At 34.6% G+C, this 27,206-nt stretch overlaps 3 protein-coding genes across 3 annotated transcripts; 2 read left to right on the plus strand and 1 right to left on the minus strand.

Annotated features, from left to right (window-relative positions):
- Window positions 1-622: 622 nt before the first annotated feature.
- On the minus strand, window positions 623-9,547 carry LOC132547548 (large ribosomal subunit protein mL44-like). Its single transcript, XM_060211319.1, has 10 exons — window positions 9,472-9,547; window positions 7,271-7,391; window positions 6,955-7,041; window positions 6,452-6,552; window positions 4,913-4,988; window positions 4,507-4,591; window positions 3,544-3,615; window positions 2,316-2,464; window positions 1,668-1,750; window positions 623-1,187 (listed from the first exon to the last, which is right to left on the minus strand). Exons 1-10 carry the CDS (start codon window positions 9,545-9,547, stop codon window positions 1,012-1,014), a joined length of 1,026 nt encoding a protein of 341 aa, XP_060067302.1. The 3' UTR covers window positions 623-1,011.
- A 446-nt stretch (window positions 9,548-9,993) lies between these two features.
- On the plus strand, window positions 9,994-13,761 carry LOC132547549 (uncharacterized). Its single transcript, XM_060211320.1, has 3 exons — window positions 9,994-10,071; window positions 11,987-12,098; window positions 13,123-13,761. The coding sequence occupies exons 1-3, from the start codon at window positions 10,004-10,006 to the stop codon at window positions 13,285-13,287; spliced, it is 345 nt and encodes a 114-aa protein (XP_060067303.1). The 5' UTR covers window positions 9,994-10,003; the 3' UTR covers window positions 13,288-13,761.
- Window positions 13,762-15,169: 1,408 nt separating this feature from the next.
- Window positions 15,170-25,408, plus strand: LOC132547555 (protein GUCD1-like). The gene is made up of 9 exons (XM_060211328.1): window positions 15,170-15,221; window positions 17,724-17,847; window positions 18,193-18,258; window positions 19,786-19,885; window positions 20,167-20,258; window positions 21,639-21,738; window positions 22,063-22,111; window positions 23,631-23,705; window positions 25,320-25,408. The coding sequence occupies exons 1-9, from the start codon at window positions 15,200-15,202 to the stop codon at window positions 25,406-25,408; spliced, it is 717 nt and encodes a 238-aa protein (XP_060067311.1). The 5' UTR covers window positions 15,170-15,199.
- The last annotated feature ends 1,798 nt before the right edge of the window (window positions 25,409-27,206 follow it).

Below are 27,206 nucleotides of genomic sequence, written 5' to 3' on the forward strand. Positions count from 1 at the left end.
TTGGATAGTGTACGGCAGCAGCAAACTAAAGTTTTCAGAATTTCAACTATATAATTCTGTCGAAAGAGGAAACAGCTGCTCTTTGTCATTTCCACTTAGAAATCCATTTCCAGCTGCTTCTTATTTATAAATTGATGTATTGAAATAAAGTAAATGAAATAAATCATTTGTTGAACACGTGTTCTTGTTTTCCAATTTCTTTTTTATAAACAAGTTTTCTTTATGAAAACCGAGTTTTTAAATTGCTTTTTGAAGATCACTCAAAAGGCACTTACTGTTGCAACTATTTCTCAAACCCACTGAGGAATTGTTTTCTGAAAGTTTGCTGTGATCAATTTTTTTATCTTGAACTGTGCTTGTAATGTTTGGAAATTATCAGACCTTCATGTGAAAAGATAGTGGCCATTTTGAATATTCAAATTATAATAGCCTTTTTCTCTGAAGATCTAGAACTATTGAAAAAATCTTCACAAACTCTAGAGATATGTAGATCACAGGACCCATTTTGAGCCTGATATGGAATTCAATATGGCAACCAGCAGCCATTTGGAATTCAGTATAAGAAATTTTTTAAAGTGATACGAATGTGAAAAGGATATGAAATGAAAGAGAAATAGAACAATGTTTTTAGAATATCTTTAATGATCACTCAACTATCTCAACAATAATTTAAGCAGTCTTTTAGTGGAATCCTCAAGCAATGATAAATGCAAATTGGTACATCATGTTTCTGTCATCAAAGGGACATTACTCTGTGTACCACTAAACAAGACCACTTGTAGTGCCAGTCATTCTTGGCTATAAATATGTGTGTGACGTTTTTATTGTCTTCCAAATCAGAATTGAATCTCTTGTCAATATATTCCTTACAAATTAATAACAGGCCTTGTATTGAATTGTGTTAAATCACATAAAACTGATATTTAATCAATCATAATATCCCATTACTTGAGGTACAGTATTGGCTTCAGCAATCTGTCATTTTCTTATATTTCAATCATATATATAACTTCAAGATCCCGAGGAAAGTTCACTGATACTGGCATTTTCTCTTTCATAGTTTATTGTTAGCTTTTCCACTGCTTCACGAAATTTTAATGGTGATCTATTGTCTTGTGTGTTCATAAATCTTTTCAATGCATCTCGTGCTGCCATCTCCTCTGCTATAGACACTGTCTCTCCGGGTGCTACAACACACAATGAGTTAGGTTATACTGCATGCTTACTTTCAATTTGATCAAACAATAAATACAGCAGAAATGGGTAAGATAGCAAAACCTTGATTAAACCAGAACTGTCACAAGGATGGCTGACTAATAAACCCCCCCATCACTCCTCAAAAATAGTTTTGGAGGGGTTGTCCCAACAAGAGATCTTCATTCAGTCACCATGGCAACGAAATGAAACCAATAAGGATGTTGTATTCCAAGTTTGAGAAATTCCAGACAGGGTGATTCCAATATACATATATGTGAAAATTATCCAGTTGAATATTTGGTTGGTAATGTCAGTACAAGGAATATAATGTATACTGTCAAGGATTGGAAGGGCTATATTTGAGTAGAGTATTAGCAGGTTCTGAATTTGTTTTGATTATCTTGTAGATAGAATCTAGAGGCCCTGCATCTGAGCCTAGTGGCATGTTTACATGTCGGCACTAAGTTTACCTCGTCCTATGAGTTTCCTGTCGCTATAAACTCCTACATGGTACAAAGAGAGAGCTGTAGATGCACCCGACTTCCATATTAATCTGCAACAAAATGAACAAATACAATCAAATATTGTGATTCAATTAAATATTTCTTATACTTCCCACAACAAAGTTGAATATGAATCTGTTTGCCTATGTGTTCCCTTAGTTTTCCAAGGATTTTTTCAAATTTCATGCAAAGTGCCAGAATCATAGTATGGAGTTGTGTCTCCTTAAATTATTTTGCATTTCAACCATTTTTTAAGGGTCTAATGCCCCTTTGTGAAAAATGAACACAATTTTGTGCGGCTACAGTACTTATTTCATTTTCCAACAGATTGTCTAAAAAAATGTACTGAAAGGAAGTAATATACCTGTGTTACGGTTTTCAGTGTACTGAAGTCCTAAGTCTAATCTATACTGATGTGTTGTATACTACCAGCTAATTCTAAACCATGTAAAATAAAATATCCATGTCATATGAGATTCTTTATTCCAAGGTACAATGTAGCGGGAGAACCATCACTCCAGATGTTTAAGAAGGTGATAATGTTTCAGACAGAAAGTATTTACAAAGAAGCATTGTTAAGCAGACAGGCAGACAGAAACCTGAGTGACTGCATACCTTGGTTCTGGAGGTGACATGCCCATCTTGTTGAGTACGTCAGTGAGAAGTCCCATAGGGTTTACAACATCCCAGATCTCATTAATGTCCTCTGCCACTAGCTGGACAATGATGAAGTCTCTTACGAAAGCTTCAGCTCGAGCAACATCCTGGTAAGAGGTATATATTTCATAAGATACTAAGCAGTTAACATTACCATGTACACTAATTAGATATTCAATTTTTACAGTAAGTTTTATCTCCACCTCATACCTTAATAAAGACACTGAGCAGTGATAATGGTTTTTGTGGATATTTACAAACAACATTTGTGAAAAATCTCTGAAGTTTCAAAGTACAATCCAACTGCAATCAAAAGTTAATGGTGAGAAATGTTTCCTTTTCCTGTGCTTCTCATATCTTTATACTAAAGAATATAGTATATATAATATTACACAAGCATTGCTTAGAACAATATGATGAATTCTGTGATATGCAAATTTCATTTAATTGTTTTAGGTCTTGAGTCCTAAGATAACCGTATTGTGATAATTTTGCATTTTTTTCAAGGTAAAGCTATCCATTGATATGTCAACATTTGTCAATTGGATGCCTCATTAAATGCAAGAAACAATCCACATGTTCTGTATTCAACAACTTTGAATTCACACATGCAATACTATGAAGCCCTTGCTATCAAGTCAAAAAGAAATTCTTTGTTAATCATCTTTCTAGATAATGTATCAAGTGTTCTCACATAGCCCTACCAATATACCAGTAGCTTCCCTTAGTCCTTCCAATAAACTAGTAGCTTTCCTTGACCCTCCCAGTAAACCAGTAGCTTCCTCTGGCCCTTCAAATACACCAGTGGCTTCCCTTGGCCATTCCAATACACCAGCAGCTTCCCTTGGCTCTACCAATATACCAGTAGCATCCCTTAGCCCTAAAACTATACCAGTAGCTTCCCTTAGCCCTATCAATAGACCAGCAGCTTCCCTTGACCCTACCAATATACCAGCAGCTTCCCTTGGCCCTACCAACTTACCAGCAGCATCTCTTGGCCCTACAAATATACCAGCGGCTTCCCTTGGCCCTATCAGTGTACCTGTAGTCTTGTCTCCCTTTACCATCCCAATTAACCATTAGCACCCTACACTACTGATATACTGGTAACCTACTATTGCCTCCCAATATAACTATAATCTCCCTTGGCCCAAGTAATGCACCATTTGTCTCCCTTGGCCCTTACCTGGCTCTCTGCTAGAGCTCCAACAACTGCCTTCATTGTTACACAGTAGTCTTCATCTGTAGGTGGATAATCCTGAAACAAAGTCAACAAATTGTAGAAACAATTGAATCTTCATAAGAAACACAAGAAGGTTCCACATTGTTTTACTCTAAAACAAACAATCATTTATTTTTCAGCCTCTGAAACTTTGCCATACCTTTATGCATTCATTACGCTGGTAGAAGTTTTGAATATATTCCAGCACTATTCTGTCTCTGTAATATAGCTTTTTCATATTTCCAGGAACTTTGAAAAGAATATATGGGTCATTTCAATTTCCTCTAATTATAATAGCAAAAGCTTGTTACTGTAAACTGCACAAGGTTTCTATGTTCTTTCATTTGTACTTTTTTTCTTTAAAAACTGATAAATATCCACTACCTATGAATGAACCTGCATATATTTATAGTTTATAAGTAAAGGATGGCAGGCAATGGACCCAGTACTTTGAGTCTTTGTTTATGTTATCTGTGATCCAGACCTCGAGTGGCTTTTACAAAGTTAGACCATATTTTGGACTGAATTAGGCTAATGAGTAAAACTCAAGACTTCACTTGTGGCACAACAAATGAGCAACATGATGTATCTTTTTGTATGAAATACTCTTCTTGGCCAGAATGGAAGCACACAAGTACTCTTAATGAGGGAGGAAAACTGGAGTACCCACAGTACACCCATCTAGTCAGGTTAATGACCCTACACCTTTCACACTCTGACTGGACTGTCTTGGTAAATAGGAAGTATGTGTTACTACTGCTCCATATGCCAAGCATGGAGACTGAATGTCTTTTATGATTTATATCTACTGGTAAACATGCGGATTGGTCCAGGAATAATGAGTCACAACTCAAATTAAATATATCTGAATATACTTTTTCAATTCATTTCAGAACAAATATATCACATTTATTGCAGTTTTATTACCGTTTTCATAATGATGTCTTTCAGGCCCAGCTGGCTCCCAACATAGGAAAACATTTCGTCAGACACAAGGTAGTCATGGATAGCTCTGAAAATCAGAACACTTGTGTTATGATACACTAAACATTTGAATTACATACATATCTAGCAATATACCAACCCTACATATTGTTGTTCAGTCAAAATACCGATCAATACTATTTCAATAGTGAGAGGTAATGTGTGTTTTTATCCCTGAGTTTAACGGTAGGATACAGTGAGAAGAAAAAGTAAAGAAGTCCTTCTTCAAAAATAAATAAACCTTAAATATTTCATAAATGTTGAAAAATAACCAGTAACTATAATAAACTGATGATAAAACTCAATCAAAAGTGAAAAAATAAAAGTGGGCAGTAATGTAAATGCTCACCTGATTCCCTCTTCAAACATCTGTGGGTACATCGCTCGTAGATAAGCCTTCACATAGCGGGATGTCAACTGTAACCCTGGTAACATAATAAAATTATCAGTATATTTGATATGTTAGATGGTTTGGTTTATCATTACTTTAAATCCTATTTAGGGCCTGGGTCATTTAAGGATGTGCCAGGTTTGGATGGTGGAGAAAAGCTCTGGCTGAAAAACCACTGATCTGCAACCATTACTTAGAAACTGCCCCACATAGGTCTGGAACCTGTGAACCAGAGGACGGCCAAATGCCTTGACCACTGGACCACTGTGGCCCTTTATGTTAGATCTGTACTGATAAAAATATAAGACTGTACACAAGCCTACATGTCTGTTGCTTTTAGATGTAGGATATTATCACACCTATGGGAAACATCAAAACATCAAATTTGTCACAGAGACTTGACGCAAATATCTTATGTCAGGGCCTGCATATACATGTAATGATACTCGTAACACAGATGCATAGGCACATGTGAAATTTACTACTACAGTGTTAAAACTAAAAATTTTTGAAAAGCTGTGTGTGGAAGGATGTTGGAAAGTGGGGGAGTTGAGGAAGGGGTTCTATTTTGATCTGTTTGATATATGTGTATATTAACTGTAAAATGAAACCTATTACATGTCTTTTATACCTCTACGTATAGACTTTTCATTAATGTTGTAAATTTTCAAATAGGTGATAGACGGAATAAAATGAACGCTGTGCCATGACATAAGGTAATTGACCCTTCGGACTAGGACTAAAATATCCAGAGGAATCTTGCTATCCTGAATCATTTGACCTTTATTTATCTGAAATTTGAGATAGATCCATTTGGTACTTTTTAAAGAAATGACGATAATAGATTTTCATGGTTAAATGCAAGATAGTTGCCTCTCAGCCATTTTGTTTCTATGATTAGTCTCAAAATCAAACAGGTACAATTAGTGAACAAGAAACACCTACACTTGAAAATTTGTGAAAGAGTCTTTGGATACTTCAAGACATGGTAACAACATTAGGCCTCGAATTTAACATTTTTTGTCACTTGCTGAAAACAGCAAGTGCCTTAAATTTGTACTTGCTAAAATGACTTTTTACTTGCTATTATCGCAAATCTCCATGTTCAAATAATGTGTTTTGTTTTGTGATTTATAATGTATTACCTTGCTTCATCCAATATATATCAACATTATAGAAGAACTGCTTTGTCCCAATATTTTCACTTTAGAAATCAAAACTCAAAACAATTTAATTCTGTGAAATGTTAGGAATAGACAGGCAAAAAAGCAAGTCATTATTTTTCTACTTGCAATTCTTGGATTTCTACTTGCAAATAGTCAGTAAAAAGCCTTAAATTCGAGGCCTGAACATGAATTGTTTATGAACGGAATATGCACATAGGTCAATTAGAACAGACCATCCTCTTATGAAGGTGGGATAAAACTGTGGGAAAGGAAACAAGGATACATGTACCTGTACATAGTACTACTTACAACAGTGAACTGAAATACTGACCTTGTTCTGCCAGCTGTTCATTGTGTTCTATAGATCCTGTTATACTTTCATCATCTTCTAACAGGATTTGGTTGGCTTTATCTTCCTCTTCTTGATATGATCTGAATTTTAAAACAAGTACTTCACATCTATTGAACAGTCATGTTGTATATTAATTATCTATAACTGGTTATGTTTTCCTTTTGTTGGAGGAGGGAGGGGTGTCAGAATGGGGTATGATACTTGCATTCTCTTTCCTTTTTTAAATATAGTGGACATACTTATTAGATATGAGAAGATAAAGTACTTTACATCTATTGAACAGTCATGTTGTATTTATCAATTAACTATAACTAGTTATGTTTGCCTTTTGTTGGAGGATGGAGGAGAGGTGTTAGAAAGGGGTATGATACTAGAACTTGCATTTTCTTTCCTTAGACATACTTATTAGATAGGATTGTAGTCGTGTTTCATTTGAATAGTCTGCACATACAACATATAATTGTACATCTTGTATTCTTTACCTTAGTACTAAAGCCCTTTTAAGTATTTCATCTTTGAAGTCTTCACCTAATCTTTTACCAAATGCAAACACCTCAGAATCGTAGTTCCTGCAAGATAAGAAATGAAATGACATGAAGAAAATAAATATTTTTCTTTTGGCATATTTATAGCAATACAGTTATAAATCTAGGAATTAAGCAAAAATTAAACATAACAGAAATTTCTATCCTGTAACTTCATAAATGTCTGTAATGGTTATTATATAAAATTTATCACATGATGTACTTTAAGATGTATATAGCCAGTATATCAAAATTTACAAAAACATGCACATACCATATTCCATATGCAGATGGATGTCTTTCTATATCTGGCCCAAGGGCTTGTCGTTTATGAAATAATTCCCTAAGGACAGGACGCCTTGATCTATAATTTTTCAATGTTCTAGTACATGTATCTGCAAAATACAATCAGTGGTTCATGACATAATTTTCAAAACTGTTTGCCATTAACAGAATAAGATTCATAGTCAATAAACATATAGTGTCAAGTAATGCCTGTTTACACAGTTGGATCTTTAACAAGAGGTCCAAGTGACTTAGTGGTCAAGGTCTATGGACCTTAGTGGTCATCTGACTATAAAGACCAGAGTAGTAGCAGATGAAACAAATATTTAATGATTAAAATGCAATCAACCTGAATTGCTCACCTGTCTTACGACTTACACAGATTTTGTTAGATCATAAAGTCAATTTCTGCCAACTTGAAATCCTATTCATCAAAGATGCACAAACACAAATACCATGATCATGGACCTACTGCTTGTTGAAAGAAGAAATTGCAACTTCATAACACATTTGACCTCTGTGACCTTAAAAGTGGATAACCGTCAATCATTTGAACAATCTTGCTAGCCCTTAATCCAATTATGTTACAAAACCAATATCAAAAGCATGAACTTTTTGGTTATTAAGAAGTTGTTGGTAGAATTTAACACAGCTGACTCCTGTGACCATGAAAGTGGACAAAGGTTATTTATTTGATCAACCTTGGTATCCCTTCATCCAAGCATGCTACTAATACAAGAACCTATGGTCAGGTGACCCAGTGGTAATGCACTCCACATTCATTAAGGCATCTGTGGTTTGATTCCTGAAAGCTTGCAAAGTCCAAAATCCAACATGACCGTCTGTCGGCCATTTTCTCTTCTGATAAGTCAAAAAAAGTTAAATGGGCATAACATGGGAAAAAGGGGAACCTACATAGTAAATTTAAGAGAAATCCATCATGCACTTTTCAAGAAATAGCAAAAGCAAACTTCATTAAAAAAAATCCAAAATGGCTGCCTTCTGCCATATTGTTTGTCTGATCAGTCCCAAAATTAAACGGACATAGCTAGGGACAAAGGGGAAGCTAACTATGTAATTTAAGAAAGGTCCATCCTCTCGAATAACAAAAATTGCTTACCAGTGGACGATGGACAATGGACATACAGCAATTTGAATATAAATATATAAAAATATCAAAATATTTGACCATTGCGACCTTGAAAGTGGGTCAATGTCATTCATTTGAAACAATTCAGTAGCCCTGGATTCCAGCATTCTACAGGTTCAAAATCAGCATCTTTGGTTTTCAGTTATTGGAAAGTAGTTTTTCCAGGACTTATGTTGCAACCATGTTAATGTCATTCATTTTAACAAATTTGAATGCTTTGCATCGCAACATCCTACAGGCCCAATTTCAGTACTCCAGGCCTTTTGCATGTACCCAATGACATTGAAAGTGGCTTAATGTCAATCATTTGAATAAAATTGGTAGCCCTTCATCCAATCATGCAGCAGAACCTATATCAAATATCAGGGGTTATCTATTTATTGAAAAATGTCATTTTAAGGGAAAGTTTAGGCCTCACCACATGACAGATGGTGGACTTAGGGCACAAAAAAAATGAGAAGAAACACTATGGCTTTTGGTCATCCAAATGCTTCTTCGTAAAAAGAGAGCATCTGTATCAGGTGTATCAGTATAAGAAGTTCTGGTTAAACATAAAGCACTAATGAAATATCTTCTATTTTAACCTTTAACTGTATAACATTTCCATAAAAAAATTTGTACATGCAATGGTACTGATATATGCAGAAAATACAAAAACTAAGGATATTCTGCCAGATACAGCATTCTTTTAAAAATGCATGTGTTGAATATATAAGCAGTCCAGCCTCAGTCCTCGTTCACCGTTCCGTCAGTTGTCTCCCTTAAATCAACATCCAATAAAACATGGAGTTAAAAGCACGCTAAATACCAGAGCATATTTCTATCAACTGGAAAGAAAAAATATCGTGAAACGCCCAAAACAATAACATTGCGTTTTTTTAAAATAGCACTCTTAAATCTTTAAGGTCAGAATCAACTGTCAACAGGTTAAGCTGCTCGGTCTGCTGTGCATGCTGTCCTTCATTTTCACCAAATTTGAAACATAAATATCAACGAATCAAGGTGGAGTTCATTATCGAAAGGAACGGCGCATAAATTACCTTTATGGAAAAATGTCTCAGTTATAAACTTCGATTTTCGCATGAGATTTAACCGCAAGCACATGCGAGCCGCCATATTTGTTTTTTGGCAATGACTTAGTTTCGTACAACGGAATATTATGCAAGGAACATAATTAATTTGGAATTGAGAAACTAGACAGATATCTTAATCTTAAAATTTCGTTGCATTTAACATTCTCTTCGTCTGTAGTAATACATTATTTAGACATATAAATTGTACTTCGAAACTAGTAGGATTTCTGAGTGTGAATGCTTACATTTAATGCAATCCACACGATTTGAATGATCCAGCCAAAGTTGTCCACTTCAGAATTAAGACCGGACCTAACACTTATTCTTTTACTATCCGATGAGATAAAAGAAAGATTTTACTTTGGTCTTTGAGTTGTTTGTATTATCTTATGCAAATACATCACAATTTGTGTCCGATCTATTTACATGAACTATCCAGACACACTGGGTTTCCCGAGTATAAGAACACCTCCAAGGTCGAGGACACAAATCTGACAAGATGCGACTCACGTGTGTGCTAGGTTATTTCAAGAGATACAAAAGCTTGGGTGGACAGCCGTTTTCAGGGTAAAATAATGAATCTTCAGAATTTCTCAAATAATTGTCTCAATCTTCGTCTTGATTGCATAGTATAATGACGAACGCTTAATGACAACATAGTCATAGCATCAGTCGATAAGTCGTTTCATGAGCACTGAAGACGTTTCTGCACAAAACGATTTTATTCAACAGGATTTTACGTCCACAATCACAGCCTTTCGGCTTTCAGTGGACGATTAACAAAGCGAGTCAGTTTGGCACATTTAAATATTTAAATATCTAGTCTACATTCGTTCTTTCGTATTTTTTTAATGGTGCCTCGATCTTAGTTTGGTTTCTTTGGGCAATTGATGTATGTTGCATTTATCTTCTATGAACCACACTTCTATCATATCTGTTTCAAAATCTCCTATGTTGAAGAGAAGAGTGTCCTGATTCTAGGAGTATTTCTTTGTAGGACTTCTTGTAAATATATTTGACTAGTTTCGTTGCTCATCTTCAAACATTTTCCAAAACAATGTCCTTTTTATAGATATATTCTAAATATGGCCGGACTAAAGCCTTGTATAAGTTAAGAAAGGGATTTTTATCTATGTGTCTGAATCTTCTTCGAATTATACCTAGATTTCTTCACCAACACAAGTTATATGTACATATATCCATATGTTGTTGGAAGTCATTGTGTATTCTTTCACTGGTCCTTTTCCTAGATGTAGTTATTTGCACTTGGATGAATTGAATCTGATTTGGCAGTCTGGACCACTGAACTAGGCTTTTGATATTGTTTTGGAAGTGAACTCTTCACTTGATTAGAAGAATTATGACTTTTCTCCATAATGACAAGTTTGGATTTTTAAAGACAAAACCCCCAAAATCCAGAATATTCCTTTAGCTAGAGGTATACAAATGCATGGCCTGCAAATAAGGCCCAGTGGCTGGGTAGTGTTAGTTTTTGTTAATGTTCACTGAGCTGAGAGGTTGTCAAAGCCCACACTCCTTGATCTTTATCTTCCTGTGCCCCATGGCCTTCAAATCTTAAGGCTGTAGTTAACAGGTTAGTTAGTTAGGTAGATTTAGCACTAATTTGCATGACCAGAGCCACTTTGTTAATGAATGAAAAAAGTGAAATGTTTGATCATGAAAATTATATTTGTCAAATGGAAAATTACAAAGTTATTTTTTGAATTAATTTACATATGTGTTTTCAGTTGTGAATAAAAAAGGAACTAAAACATTTTAATGTATAATGTCAAGTTTGTATAAATTATTTTTCACAAATTAAGATAAGCGTAAGATAAGTACAATAAGTTTATTTCTGGTTCAGGACTATACCAGACTCATTACAATACAGTATGAATACATAATAAATTACACTCCTATTCCAGTCACTAATCCTAATCTAAAAATGGAGTCCTTTTCATCTCAGTCAGGAATCAAATCCAAGTCACCTGTATAATCAACATTAAAGTAGTTCACCGTTTCAGACATCCTGGACAGAAGTGTAACATGCAGTCTGTTTCCTTAACAGGGTTTAATAGGACAATAACACAATGAATAATTTTAATTCACTTTCAAGCATCAACATTTCCCTTCAAAAGTCAATAACCAAAACAGCAGTCAAATGTGTTATTCAGTTGATTGACATGGAAAAAACGTCTTTTCTAAGAACAAACAATGTTACAGCAGTCAGATGTGTTTGGTCAACAAACATGGTATTTATGTAGTAGCATGCATATTTATTTAAACTGACTACTAGGTAAATCAGCTGTGTAACTGCAGAACATCTCTTTTTTTCTTGCAATTATTGGGTACCTTGGTAGATGCAATGAGAGAGGAGTGGGGTATGAAAGGTTAAATGGGATTGGGTCATTCTATTCTTCATGTAAAGAAGGGTGAAGAGCAGTTTGATGAATAGTATAATTATCATTTTGTTCTATTACAGGAAAAATAAAGTGATAAAAAGAGTTGAAAACACACACAAGGCAACTGCTGTGAAGAATATTCTACAGAATGCTAGAAATATGGAAATAATCAAAAGGCCCTACATATCAGAGGTAAGACATACATGTAAACAAAACAAGGCTAATTGATGGTTTTTTCAGTTAAATTGAAAACTTGTTTTATTTTCACTAATATCTTCAATAGTTCATCACATCATGGTTAACCTTGTTCAGATAAAACACCCAGAATTTTTTCAGCTTAAAATATATATAAGAAAATCTCAATACACACATAGGAATCAAAATGTATACTGCTTTATGATTCATTGTACTGACAAAAGTAAGGCTAAATTTGAGTTGTGACAGCATCACCTAAATATTTAGGTTACCTGAGACAAAGTCTCGAGTGACCTATTGCAAATGCCTTTTGTTCGTCATTGTGCATTGTAATTTACATTTTTGGCATCGTCACAATCCCGGGAAGGCCCAGAAATTTGATTACGGGACTGTAGCATGCCAGGATAAAGGACTACCAAGTTTGTAAAAGTAAATGATCTTGACCCACTTTCAAGGTCACAGAGGTCAAATGTTTGAGATTTAGTATTCATTTTCAGTTGGAATTATAAAACAGGTCGGAATTTCATCCTGAAGGAGGTTCAGTATTTTGAAAACAGTGCAGTGCCCTAAGAGTTTGATTTGTTCAAGTTTCTGCAACATCCTTTAAATCTACACTTGTTACAAACAATACTCTACAGGCTTTAATCTGTAGATATTGGATAAGACAGTTTTGTTCGATTTGTCCTTGCAACAAAAATTCAACTGGGGTTACCATTAAGACCTGTGGACCTCTTGTATAGAGTAAATTGTGATGTCATGAACGTGGACATTGCATACCACTATATCTTATAGTGCCATTTATTAAATTCTCAATAATTTTATAGAAAAATTTGAATGGTTTTCTCTCAAAAGATTGTGTTCTCAAGTACATATGTAGAGCCTTTTCTTATTTTAGAAAATGCATTTGAAATTGTACAACCCAGCTGCTGGCTCCCATTGAGACTGTTTTAAGATACAACTACTGAAAAAATACTGATTATTATTTGAGGCATTTAATATTTATATATTTACAACATTTCAGAAAGAGGAACGGGGATCTGCAAAGCTATTGAGGAACGCAGGATTAAGGGAAGACTTTGTAACAAAGATGAAAAAGGAAAGGGACGAAAAATGGCTTGAGAAACGACCACACTATTCAATAGAAAGTCACCTCGAACAATTAAATATTTCAAAAAAGTGGGAATGATGTTAACATATACTCTAAACATTTACTAGAAAACACTGCTCAGCCAATGTTATAGGTGATTGTGTTGTTAACTGAAAGTGTCATCATCTTGATTCAGTATCAATATTAACTACTGACAAATATTGTGCAATTCATCGATGTTTATGAAGATGAAGGCAACAAACGAACTATGGAGCATCTGAATATTTGATGGATGTAACAAAATTACATGCCTCTCTGAATGCAATGTTTGTGATATGAAGATTGACAGTTAGTGCAGTGATATTACTTCCTCTTCTTAAAATAGAAATCAATGATCAATTTCACCCTAGAGTATGAGGAAATCGATTACAGAACATACAGTTATTGTAGTCATGTATAGGGATTCATGTATGCTGATTGTGTGAAATGATAGATGTAGTATGTCTGAGTGAGTATTCTTAATATTTGATTGAGAAATGATGATGTTAAATAAAATTTAACAAAAAATGAAAATCTGAAGTCCTTGTTTGTTTTTACATGTTGAAAAAGAAATTGTATACTTCTTATATAGTAGACATCCTCTGACAAAGGTGAATCCTCAGTATGAAGATGATAAGGAGCTGTCCTGCCAGCGTAGCGAAACCCTGTCACTGGCATGGAAAAACTGGAAGCAAGTGATAGGGAGGTCTGTTGATAGGGGTAGCTGTAATTCACAGATAGTACCATCATACATGTATTTCAACAAAAGAATAAGATATTCAAAGATAGTAAATGGATTAGCAGGGCTTTAAACAGTACTCTTCACAAGGAATTTTCACCCAATTGCATTCATGTGTCAATAAACTGTGAAAGAAGTCTTAGTCTCGATTACTTCACCACCAGAGGGAAAAAATGTGCCTATATTTATGTATTATAAGAGATCTTGGAGGAATTGTAGCACTAACCATTGTTTGATCTTTATTTTCTCATTTCACTTCTTTTCTTATCTTTCTTCATTTATGTGAATTTTAAAAATTCCTCTTAGGGAGTGGCAACAAAAATATTTGACTGTAAAATCCAAGATGGCTGCCGGTTTGCCATTTTGTTTTTCTGGTTGGTCCAAAAATCAAAAGGGCACAACTACAGGGCGGGGGAGAACCTTTGTGTAAAATTTGTGTCCAGTACTTATTAAAAAAACAGCGATAACAAACTTTCAAAGTGAAAATCTAGGATAGCTGGAGGTCAACCATTTTGCTTTTCTGATCTATCTAAAAGAGGGCACAACTAGGAACCAAGGGGAAGCTACATATTAAATCTGAGAGAGACGATCCAGTCCTTCTTTAGTCCAGGAATGACAAGCTTTCATTGTGAAAATCCATTTTGTTTTCTGATTAGTTTAAAAAATAAAAAGTAGAAACTTCAGATAAAATTTGAGAAAGATCCATCCAGTTAACTTCTCAAGAAATCGTGATGAAAAGAACTGTTTTCGGATGGAACAGAGACAGACATAGGACGATTTGAATAGCCTACCGTTTGATGATGGTGAACAATTAAAAGTGAAAAATTTTGTTAACCAAAGATACTTTATCATTTTATACATCAAGAAGACTGCAGGTAGAATATAAAAGATTATATTTGTTTCTGAAAACATTTCCATTATTTATATCCAATAAATAATGGATTAAATTGTACTAGAAAATAACACACGAAACGCTTCAATTGTTAATGGCTTTAAAGTATAATAGTAAATTGTTGACTGAAAACGTAATGTATAAGCCTGTCAGTGGTGTGCTACCTACCATATGGAAGTATGTCATTAGAGTTACCGCCCTTGTGCTCGTTCCTGTTTACAAACTCGAGTGTCACTTACATTTCACTGCGAAGTTAGGCGATAAATTTAGTGTTCCCATGTTTGTTATTCGGGGTATGGTGGTACGTAGATCAACACAAACTCAGCAAACAGTTTTAAACGATGGAGGAAGCGGACAGAAGCGGTAAGACAATCGCGTAATAAAAAAATTCAGCTTGCAATGAAAAAAAATCGGAGTGTTGGGTACTGTAGTCAGGTAGTAGCTGCTGAAACCACGGGCTTTCTTTTTGTCGACACATTAATTACGTGGGTTTGTGATATTTTCTTTTTATCTTGAGTCCAACCCTTCAACAGAATTAGTACGAATTCGGTTTTCTTTTATCTTGAAATTTACATTGTCTGCTTATAAGTACAGCAAGTTGTGATTGTCAGAATGGAGTTTTCTACGACGTGTCAATATTTTCCAATTCTCGCTCGAAATTACGTAATTTGCTAACATGTCAGATACGGTAGACCTAGGCATGACATGCAGTCGTTTATGCCATAATGTTATCAAATGATGTTTGTCAGAGTTGTATATTGAATCTAGTAAAATGTAAATATTACAATTCATTTCTAACAAAATATTTCATGTGACCTGCAACATGATTTCAGGACAGATACTGTATCAATGAATTACAATTTCGAGTCAATGAAAGCTAAATTCAGGGTTTTAACAACACATCATTGTCATTTCTTTTACCATTTCGCATAAATTTATGTGATTTTTTTCTTTTCAATAATTATCCTTTTTACCTTCAAGGTGTATATTTTATGTTAGAAGGTAATGCACATTAGATCATTATCAGTATTATGTACAGATCTGTTAACTCTATAAACAATTATAAGAGGGGTATTCACTAACTCCCTCAGCATCTCTCTGTAGAGAGTTTAAATACTTATTAGTGCTGGATCAAAAATCATTGATTTTTTTTAGAAGAATTTGTCCAGGATTTGTTCAGTCTGTCTTTGAATGAGTTAATGTCTGGGGTCAATAAAATATTTTCTGGTAAGGAATTCCATTGATAAATGACATGGTTGGTGAAAAAAAAATCCTGTTTCTCTCAACTCTATGAGTATAGCATCGGGGGCCAGATAAAAAACTTGATTGAAAATGTCATGGATGCAAGAACTGTGACTCATCATATATTGGGGAAACAGACAGGAGATTCAGGGTCTGACTCAACAAACCTAGAAAAGATGGGAAATCCCCAAAAAGCAGAAAATTCACTAGATTGAAGCAAAACCACTTACAGTCTCAGATCAATAAATCTGCATTTATAGATCATTCCACACAGCAAAATTATATCATTGCCTAGAAAATTCCAAAATAGTTGATACAGAAAAGTCATTTCAGAGGGTTGGTTAAGAAAGCCATCTTGATACACAGCAGTGGGCCAGTACTTGATAGGGACAAGGGGGCCCACAGACTCTTACACATCAATGACTAAGTGTTAAACAAAGTGTGGCAGAATTGACTACAGTACATTGTTACCATCTGATGTATTTTTTTGGTCTATAATCTGTTTACCATATTGTCACAAAATTATTTTCAATCTTAATGCACATATAGGATTATAGTGCAGCCGAAAAAGGTGGTCAATTCTGTACCATCTCGTACACTACCTATGTCAGTGTTAGTACGCTCTACACTGGTCATTTGTCTGATGAAGGTGACTATGTAGTCATCAAAATGTCACACCCTAATCTTTTACTACTTGTGCTATAAGAATTTCTTTTCTATAGACATTACCAACCCAAAGAAAGTGTTCCAGTATATACCTGTGTTTGTTGTGTTGTGCAGTGGTTACACTGACTTTCCACTTGTACAGGATTTGATTTCCTGAATTGGTTTGTAAAGGTACAAGGTCACCTGTCTGTCCATATGTGTACTCTGGTTTCCTCCCAAAGTAAACTCTCCTTGTGTGCATCCATCCAGCCACCAAGTATAAGAGTAAAAATATATGTTGTTTCGCAATCGTTGTAAAATTAATAAAGTAAATCAACCCAGGCAAATGCAAGCATCTTAATATAGGATTGGCAGAACCTGGTCATTATAAACTTGGGATTATATCAATACCATATATCAGGATATTTTTGTATGGTGCAATTTTCACAGAAATCCCAAAAATGTATTTTTTGTAATTGCCATGCTTATTATTCCAAAATGTCAAATAATGCTTAGCTCATAATTTCAAATGTCACTTAGGATTAATTCTAAGGTCATGAACTTTTGACTGGCAACTGATTGATGATATGGTCATTACTTCCAAACGTAAAAGGATTCATGCTAAATTCATGGATTTTTAGATTTGATGACAATCTCATGATACTAAATCCCTTTGGGGTCATGCTTAATCATGAGCTGTAGAGTCCAAAAACACTGATGGAATATTCATTATAGCAAAATGCCATGCTCATTATCATACCAAAGTACAAAAGTATTAAATCAACGTCAATGTCATGAAGTTTAAGCCCCGAAAAAGATTGATGCCAATGTCATGAACTTTGATTCCTAAAGGATAGCTACCAAGGTCATGATCCCTGGATACAAAAAGAAGCATTGCCACGTTTATGATCCTCATTCAGTTATATATGATGAATTTAGCCTGGAGCCGCCTGACAACAATTTTATATTTTGTTTCAGATGTAGGGAGCAAGCCTAAGGAGAGAGACGTAGACAGCCAAAGACAGGTTCAGTTAAAAGTGCCAACACATATACAGTCATATTCTTGGGACTGTGGATTAGCTTGTTGCTGCATGGTGCTCAGGTCAGTTTTATTTGTTTTAATTGTTCATGTCCTTATATGATATCTTCTCATTTGGATTGACTAACTTCTGGTTGCTATGATATACATGTATACCTGCTGATGAAGGTGTGTTACATGGACATGAAAACTAAGGTAAAGTTATTTTTCAAAAAGCATTGAAAATATCAAAGGATATTGGTTTTTGGGCTATATTTTTTTCAGCTTTTGATGTTTATAGAAATTCTTATAATTTTTAGACACAGCCACATAGTACAGATTACAATTTTTATTACTGTACTAATTATTGGTCTTCATTTTCATAAAGGCTTAACGATCAATAATGTGATTATTATGATTCTGTTTTAGATATTTTAAGAAGGACGATCACAATGTATATACTACTGATTTTGAGGAGCTGAAATGTGGGGAAAGGTCAGTATATAGACTTATATAATACTACTGTGAGTCTGAAAGCTGGGCAAAGGTCAAAATATAGACTGATATAATAGTACTGTCAGTCTGAATAGTTGAGAAAGGTCAGAATGTAGACTGATATAATACAATATAGTACTGTCAGTCTGAAATGTGGGGAAAGGGCAGTATATAGACATACATAGTACTACTGTGAGTCTGAAAGCTGGGGAAAGATCAAAATGTGGACAGATGCAATAGTACTATTAGTCTGAAATGTTGTGAATGGTCAGAATGTAGGCTGATATAATACAATATAGTACTGTCAGTCTGAAATGTGCGGAAAGGTCAGTATATAAACTTACATAGTACTACTGTGAGCCTGAAAGGTGGTAAAAGGTCTGAATGTAGACTGATATAATAGTACCACGAGTCTGAAATGTTGTGAAGGGTCAGTATACTGATATGATAGTACTGTTAGTCTGAAATGTTGTGAAGGGTCAGTATACTGATATGATAGTACTGTTAGTCTGAAATGTTGTGAATGGTCAGTATACTGATATGATAGTACTGTTAGTCTGAAATGTTGTGAATGGTCAGTATACTGATATAATAGTACTGACAGTCTGAAATGTTGTGAATGGTCAGTATACTGATATAATAGTACTGACAGTCTGAAATGTTGTGAAGGGTCAGTATACTGATATGATAGTACTGACAGTCTGAAATGTTGTGAAGGGTCAGTATACTGATATGATAGTACTGACAGTCTGAAATGTTGTGAATGGTCAGTATACTGATATAATAGTACTGACAGTCTGAAATGTTGTGAAGGGTCAGTATACTGATATGATAGTACTGACAGTCCTTACAGTCTGAAATGTTCTGAATGGTCAGTATACTGATATGATAGTACTGACAGTCTGAAATGTTGTGAAGGGTCAGTATACTGATATGATAGTACTGACAGTCTGAAATGTTGTGAAGGGTCAGTATACTGATATAATAGTACTGACAGTCTGAAATGTTGTGAAGGGTCAGTATACTGATATAATAGTACTGACAGTCTGAAATGTTGTGAAGGGTCAGTATACTGATATGATAGTACTGACAGTCCTGACAGTCTGAAATGTTGTGAATGGTCAGTATACTGATATGATAGTACTGACAGTCTGAAATGTTGTGAAGGGTCAGTATACTGATATGATAGTACTGACAGTCTGAAATGTTGTGAATGGTCAGTATACTGATATGATAGTACTGACAGTCTGAAATGTTGTGAAGGGTCAGTATACTGATATGATAGTACTGACAGTCTGAAATGTTGTGAAGGGTCAGTATACTGATATAATAGTACTGACAGTCTGAAATGTTGTGAAGGGTCAGTATACTGATATAATAGTACTGTTAGTCTGAAATGTTGTGAAGGGTCAGTATACTGATATAATAGTACTGTCAGTCTGAAATGTGGGGAAAGGTCAGTATATTTACATTTATACACTAATATTGTCATTCAGATATTGTAATATTCTTGTTCTTGTCACACAGTATCTGGACAATTGATTTGGCGTACCTCTTACAAAAGCATGATATCAGAACCAAGCTGACCACAGTGACCCTTGGAGTAGACCAGGAGTATGCCAAAAAGGTACTTAAACTTTCTCAATATCTTCTGAAGAGCTGAGTTTTTTTCACACATACAAAGACTTTTGCTCCAATGGGCTGCAGTTGGGAAAATGTTTTCTTTTGTGTTTCTGGAACTTTTTTATTGTTGGTAGCTCAAGAATTTATCAATGTATAGATACATAGATTCTTTTTAAGCTAGATTGTAGAGGTCAGAGGTCAAAATTTCAATAGATGTTTAATAGTATATTGGCCAAGTACCAAACAAAACCTTGATGGAGAACTGATTACTTCTGTGCCTTTCAGCCATTTTACAGGGATCACTTCAATCAAGATGAGAACAGAGTCACAAAGATGTTTTCTGAAGCTGCCTCCAAGAACATTGAAGTGGAAAAATGGTGAGTGTTACAAAGATATCCAAATCATTGAACGACAGTCGACACAGGCACCTTATTTGATAACTTGATTTAAAAATAGATAGAAATGTTCATTTAATTGATCTTGGAAAATGAATTCTTGAAAATATTAACACAGTGTTGCCAACTCAAATTATTTTGTTGGATCAGTGTGATATTGGCAAATGATTGCCCTCCTAAAATTCTGAGAAATGCTCAAATCACGTGATATTTCTTTACTTTTGATCAGTATTTGAAAAATTGAAAATCAGTGATGGGATATAATTTGATTATGAAGAGCTATGACCTAATATTAGATGATTAGAACTTGGTGACACTGTTAATATATACAGAGGTGAGTATTGTTTGACTGTCAGAACTTGGTGACACTGTTAATATGTACAGAAGTAAGTCTGTTGATCGACTGTCAGAACTTGGTAACACTGTTAATATGTACAGAGGTGAGTCTGTTGATCGACTGTCAGATCTTGGTAACACTGTTAATATGTACAGAAGTTGATCGACTGTCAGAACCTGGTGACACTGTTAATATGTACAGAATTAAGTCTGTTGATCGACTGTTAGAACTTGGTGACACTGTTAATATATACAGAAGTAAGCCTGTTGATCGACTGTCAGAACTTGGTGACACTGTTAATATGTACAGAAGTAAGTCTGTTGATCGACTGTCAGAACTTGGTAACACTGTTGATATGTACAGAGGTGAGTCTGTTGATCGACTGTCAGAACTTGGTAACACTGTTAATATGTACAGAAGTTGATCGACTGTCAGAACTTGGTGACACTGTTAATATGTACAGAATTAAGTCTGTTGATCGACTGTTAGAACTTGGTGACACTGTTAATATATACAGAAGTAAGCCTGTTGATCGACTGTCAGAACTTGGTGACACTGTTAATATGTACAGAATTAAGTCTGTTGATCGACTGTCAGAACTTGGTGACACTGTTAATATGTACAGAAGTAAGCCTGTTGATCGACTGTCAGAACTTGGTGACACTGTTAATATATACAGAAGTAAGCCTGTTGATCGACTGTCAGAACTTGGTGACACTGTTAATATGTACAGAATTAAGTCTGTTGATTGACTGTCAGAACTTGGTGACACTGTTAATATGTATAGAAGTTGATTGACTGTTAGATTGCTGATACTTATAAAAGTTTAGCGTGACTCCTACAATCACTGATTGATGGACCAAAAGAAAATTGATAAAACATGTTGAGGAGAAAATGATACTGTTATAAATAAAAATTTCTGATGAATACCAAGACTAATATTTACTAATGTATACAGTAAGGCTAAATGTTACTAACATATATCATAAAACTAATGCTTTATCATGTGTGATGTTTGTTTACAGTTCAGTGCCTATGTCCGAAATTGTAAATCACATTGCCAAGGAGAATCTTGTTGTATGTCTTGTGGACTGGACCTATCTCGAGTGTATCTGGTGTGACAAGGTAAACACACATTTCTGATGTGACAAGGTAAACACACATTTCTGATGTGACAAGGTAAACACACATTTCTGATGTGACAGTAGAGAAAACTTTTATATTTCAAAAGTCAGGCAGCATAGCACTTGTTAGTTTTAGTGTAAATTGTACATATTTTATATATCTATACATTTTTTCTGTAAAACCTTTCTGAAACTTCAAGGTTTAATTTTTTTCATAAAGTTGCAGTTACAGTGAAAAAATGATGATTTTACAGTTTGTTTTTATTGTTTCGGAAAATCTCATGTAACATTTGCCAGGTAGTTAAATTACACTTTTCAATTTTAGACACGACATTGTTTTTCCTGCTTCAAACGGTGCTGTGGTACTTACCAAGGTAAGCTTTAGGCATGTTAAAGATTTAAATGAAAGTAGAGCTGTGTCACAAAAGGGAAGAAAATAAAATGTAGTGTGATAAGGTGATAGTGGTCTTCACATCTACATCAGGGAAGTGTACAGTGACCAGGTAATTAGGTCACTGTGACCTTCACATCTACATCAGGGAAGTGTACAGAGACCAGGTAATTAGGTCACTGTGACCTTCACATCTACATCAGGAAATTGAAAAGAGACCAGGTAATTAGGTTATTGTGACCTTCACATATATATCAGGGAAGTGTACAGTGACCAGGTAATTAGGTCACTGTGACCTTCACATCTACATCAGGGAAGTAAACTGTGGCCCAGTGATTAGGTCTCAGTAACTTTGGCTTCCTCATAAGGAAAGTGTGCAGTGGCCCTTAAGTTAGGTCACTGTGACTTTCACTTCCATATAGAAAAAAGTGTGCAATGGCCCATTAATTAGGTCACTGACTTTCACTTCCACAGAGAGAAAGTGCGTAAGGGCCCATTAATTAAGTAATTGTGACTTTCACTTCCATAGAGAGAAAGTGTGCAAGGGCCCATTAATTAGGTCATTATGACCTTTACTGCTACATCAGGATGTTGTCATGAATGTACCAGGTATGTGATGCCCTTTGGTTAAGTGATACTTTTGTTGTCATTGAAATTGATCATGTAAAATATTCACAAAAATTGCTAAGAGGATTATTAAATGTATTATTTTATATTTCTCTAATTTTGTGTTTTTGTGTCAAGAATCCTTGTTGTTTGTTACCCAGATTATTTGATCAGTCATCCTTGGTTTGAAGGCCATGATTTGTCATTAATCAGTTACTTCATTACTATTTCATTCAAATGGACATCCCTAATGGTCAATACATTTGTATATGCTGCATTTTGAAACTTATCTAAATTCATGGTGGCCATCAGACTTTGAGAGTAAAAGAATTTTTTATTTAATTTTTTATGAGTAAGAATCTCCTATATTATTTTTTTCTATCAAGCTCCCTATGAAAATTGCTTGGTTATGCCTTTCACTTTCTTAAGCAGGACAGAACCAAATTATTGACAACTTGTGACCTAGATTTTCAAAAATTTGTTGGCACATTTTGTCAGAAAATGCTTAAGGATTCCTAAATATTTGAGATGTTGATTCCTCTTCATCATGTATTGTCTTTATTTTGGGACTAAATATTTAAGGAATATAAGGCTCTCTTGAGTTTTGAGAGTTGAAGTAGGTTATCAGTAATTGTCATGTACCTTTTGGAGAGCTTTTGAATACAACTGTAAAATTAAGTAATTATGATTTTGTTCATCAAGTGAGTTAAAAGAAGAGACAAAACCCTTGTTTAATAGAATAAATAAAGACTTCTTATGAAATGATGCTGGCTGTCGTTATCTCCCTTTTTGTATTCAATACTGATTCATCTTAAAATCATATCATATTGGCAAATATTGAACAAATGGAAACAATTGTGTGAATTTGTTAATAATAATAGCTTGATATATTGCAGGACATTTTGTGGTTGTGTGCGGTTTTGATAAAAGAAAAAAACGTGTGTTCTATAAAAATCCTTCCTATGATGAGGGTGAGTACAATACTAATTTTGTCGTACATTTAGACTCCATAATCAATAGTGGTACTATGTATTAGGAAACCCTGCTAGTCTGTTATCTTATGGTTTGTGAGATACCTGAGGGTGTAGAATATTGTCAGAGCCAAAAATTCTGTATCATTTGGCAGAATATTTATATCTTTCATGCTTTCACAACAAATCACTCTTTTCTGTCATCTTGTACATGAATTCTGGTTTTAATCACAAAATTCTTGATAAAATTTATTTTTAGTTCATGTTCACAGGAGCTAAAGTCATGTTTATTAGGAACAAAACTGAAGTATGTCATTTAACCATAGTTATACCACAAACTTAAAGAAGCATATAAGTACTGCATGATATACCTAGATAATTAATTTCATATTGTCAGTGATTGATACAAAAAATTACTAGCAGACATAAAAAATTTTGAAGGCTTCAAAATAAAATAATATCAAGTAGTTTGATGTCAGATCTGTTCACTTTAATGACCTTGGCACAAAGTCAGAGGATGAAGTTGTATGTTGACTATGTTCCCGGGTATATTGCTATCAGCTCTGTTTATATGAATGACCTTGACCTGATTAAATGGTCACAGGGGTGATTCTTAAATAAAAAAAGGAAATAGATTTTGTTTTACAATGAGTTGAGATTTGAGATATTAAGCCAGTATAATACTTAGGTGGATGATTATCCTGTTTAATGTTTCAATGTCAAGGGCCAAATGTGTTGATAAAAGAAGTCCATTTGTCCCCTTAGTCTTTTTTTGTAACACAAAAGTGGTTGCTATGTCTGTCTGTATATTACTTTATTACTTAGGCATAATGAAAGTCTTTCAGTTACTAAAATAGGATAGATAAGTACACAAATTATCTCATATTTTATTTTATTCTTTTGTTTTTCAATGTTGAGACTACAGTTAAACAATAAGTAGTTTATGGTGGTCCAATAATCCAGGACAGAACAAGATAAATGACAAACAAATGATTTGCCTATACATATTGATATGAGCTTTCTGATGTCACTACTTTTGATAACAGAATGATGGCATGCGACCTACTTTCTTATTAAATAATGATGTCCCTGTGACCAACTTTGTTATAAAAGAATGGAGTCATTGTGACCTATTTTGTTATGATACAATGATGTCACTTTGACTTACTTGTTGTAAAAGAGTGATGTCACCATGACCTTCTTAACAGAATGATGGTACTATCTTGTAAATCTGCATCCCCGATACTCCAGGGGTTATAATCACTTCTGCTTTCTTCAAGCCTGGAACATGTCATATCAAAATTGAAGACACACAATAGTAATTTGATTGGTTCCAGGGATTGGAACTGACCAATCACTGATACACTTTTAAAGATTACAAAGAGCAACATCCAACTTAAAAGCCAGTTCAACATACTGTTGTGTGACCTCAAGATTTGTTTTATGTACATCAAAGGATCAATTAGTCTTTGTGTCTTGTTCACAAGGTGTCACACACAGAATCTTCCATTCTGTCATGACATGTTCCAGGGGTACAGAGAGCAAAAGTGATCATAACACCAGGAGTATTGAAGATGGTAAATCTGTAGAGGAAACTGTTCTTGTTCTTTACAGATGTTTGTTGTAGCCGAATGGAGAGATTTGACAAAGCAAGGAAAAGCAATGGAACTGATGAAGATACTCTCTTCATATTCAGTTCCTAAAACACACCACATCCCTGCAGGGTTATGGTACCATACTGCCCAATCCTGGATGCATCATTTACACAGCAGGATTTTGATGAAAGTATTCTTTATCTTACTTTCTCGACACATCTTTCATGTTATAGAATTAGGATGAATGAAAACATTTCTCATGTTTTGCTTTCCAAACACTCTACTGATGAGTTGTGATGAAATAATTTTTTTACTGTCATTTCCGAGACACATCATTGCAGAGATGTAGTGAAAAATCATCTTCAGCTCCTGAAAAGACTTATCTCTACAAGACTGTGACATGTTCTCTGTGTTCAAGAAACATCGGTGCTAGGTTATTACTGGAAACATTCTGTAGAAGCCTACACATCTCCACAGGGTTGTGTTGATGTCACCGTCTCATCTTCATTTTGGACAAGAGAAACCACTTCACTGAGGGTTGTGCTGAAGTTAACGTTAAAACACCTTAATATTCCAGTTGTATGGTTGTGATATATACCTTCAGATCCTGTACAACCTCACCTCCTGTCAACAGACAGTGAAAATGATATACCTAAATCATAGGCTGTCTGTTAGATATTTTATTGCTGTAAACAAAAAATCTGGCATATCCTTAGGCCAATATTTGTTGTTTGAAGAAGAATTAAGAGCTACCTTTAAGTTAACCCAAGCTGGATAGTTTTATGTTGCATCAGAGACATCACAGATATACAAAAAATTATGCTGCAGTTTGTACAGAAATGCCATATTTTTTATTCCTATGGTGTAAAGAAGACTTATTTCGAGAGTGGAACTGCATCATTTCGACGACAATTTTATCCAAATTGAATTTAATGATAGAAAGGTAAAGGAAATTGCTGTTGGTCTTTACAGATGTGTGTTGTAGCCAAATAGAGAGATTTGACAAAGCAAGGAAAAGCAATTTAGAGCTGATGAAGATACTCTCTTCATATTTAGTTCCTAAAACATGGTGACTGCCTCACTGAACAACATATGAAGGCCCATCACTGCAGGGTTGTAGTAACATGTAGCCCTGTCCTGGATGTATCATTTACACAGCAGAATTTCAAAGAAAATTATATCTAGATTGAATTTTATGTTACAAGTAACAGCCTATAGACATTATATACAAAGGTCTTTGTTTTGGTTGAAGGTTGAAGCAAGGGTTACAAAGATGGCACCTGAAGCCGTACTCACTTGACCCCAACAGCTGTCTAAATTTTGATACCCATCTGTAACAGTAAGGACTGACACTCGTGGGGGAAATGTTTGATGCCAAATACAGATTTATTGGGTTAAGCTAAATCAGACACTTGATATCTTTTGAGTGAATACATGCAGACACTCCCCCTCTCCATACCTTCAACCTCATCCAAACCCCACTGCCAATGGACAAGAGACACTGCTGCTCAGTGTGGTGAGGTTGTACAGATCTGTATGTGGAGGAATTACACCAGATACTATGGGATCAAGTCATAACATCACTATTACAAATCATAACTACTACAAACAATCACTATTACTAATCACTTTTACAATCGTGCTGGGATAATCTTCCTGATTTCATGTATCATCAGTATTTCTAAGGCATTAAGAACAATCTGAATTGTTGGTAAAATTATTTCCATCATAATTTCAAAAAAAAATTATTTGTGTCATGATGCTCTTTTATCAAAATTTTGATTAAATTCACTTTTTAATCAGATTTTAATATACCTGAAAAGGTATTTGTAACCTATCTTGATGCAGCAGACGCTTGTTTAAAATGTCGCTGAGTTTATAATTTTACATGTGATAAAAATTAGGT

The sequence above is a fragment of the Ylistrum balloti genome, unplaced genomic scaffold, assembly GCF_031769215.1.
Source record: "Ylistrum balloti isolate Yb309-2 unplaced genomic scaffold, AGI_CSIRO_Ybal_v1 Utg369960, whole genome shotgun sequence".
Lineage (NCBI taxonomy): Eukaryota > Metazoa > Mollusca > Bivalvia > Pectinida > Pectinidae > Ylistrum > Ylistrum balloti.

Coding starts and splice junctions, on each gene's coding strand:
- LOC132547548 (XM_060211319.1), bottom strand. CDS start 9,547: ATGGCGGCTCGCATGTGCTTGCGGTTAAATCTCATGCGAAAATCGAAG. Junction 6,553..6,954: donor AAAAGGGCTTTAGTACTAAG/GTAAAGAATACA, acceptor TTTAAAATTCAG/ATCATATCAAGAAGAGGAAG. Junction 4,592..4,912: donor ATGTTTGAAGAGGGAATCAG/GTGAGCATTTAC, acceptor TCTGATTTTCAG/AGCTATCCATGACTACCTTG.
- LOC132547549 (XM_060211320.1), top strand. CDS start 10,004: ATGCGACTCACGTGTGTGCTAGGTTATTTCAAGAGATACAAAAGCTTG. Junction 10,072..11,986: donor GGTGGACAGCCGTTTTCAGG/GTAAAATAATGA, acceptor GTTCTATTACAG/GAAAAATAAAGTGATAAAAA. Junction 12,099..13,122: donor AAAGGCCCTACATATCAGAG/GTAAGACATACA, acceptor ACAACATTTCAG/AAAGAGGAACGGGGATCTGC.
- LOC132547555 (XM_060211328.1), top strand. CDS start 15,200: ATGGAGGAAGCGGACAGAAGCG. Junction 20,259..21,638: donor AACATTGAAGTGGAAAAATG/GTGAGTGTTACA, acceptor GTTTGTTTACAG/TTCAGTGCCTATGTCCGAAA. Junction 22,112..23,630: donor GTGCTGTGGTACTTACCAAG/GTAAGCTTTAGG, acceptor GATATATTGCAG/GACATTTTGTGGTTGTGTGC.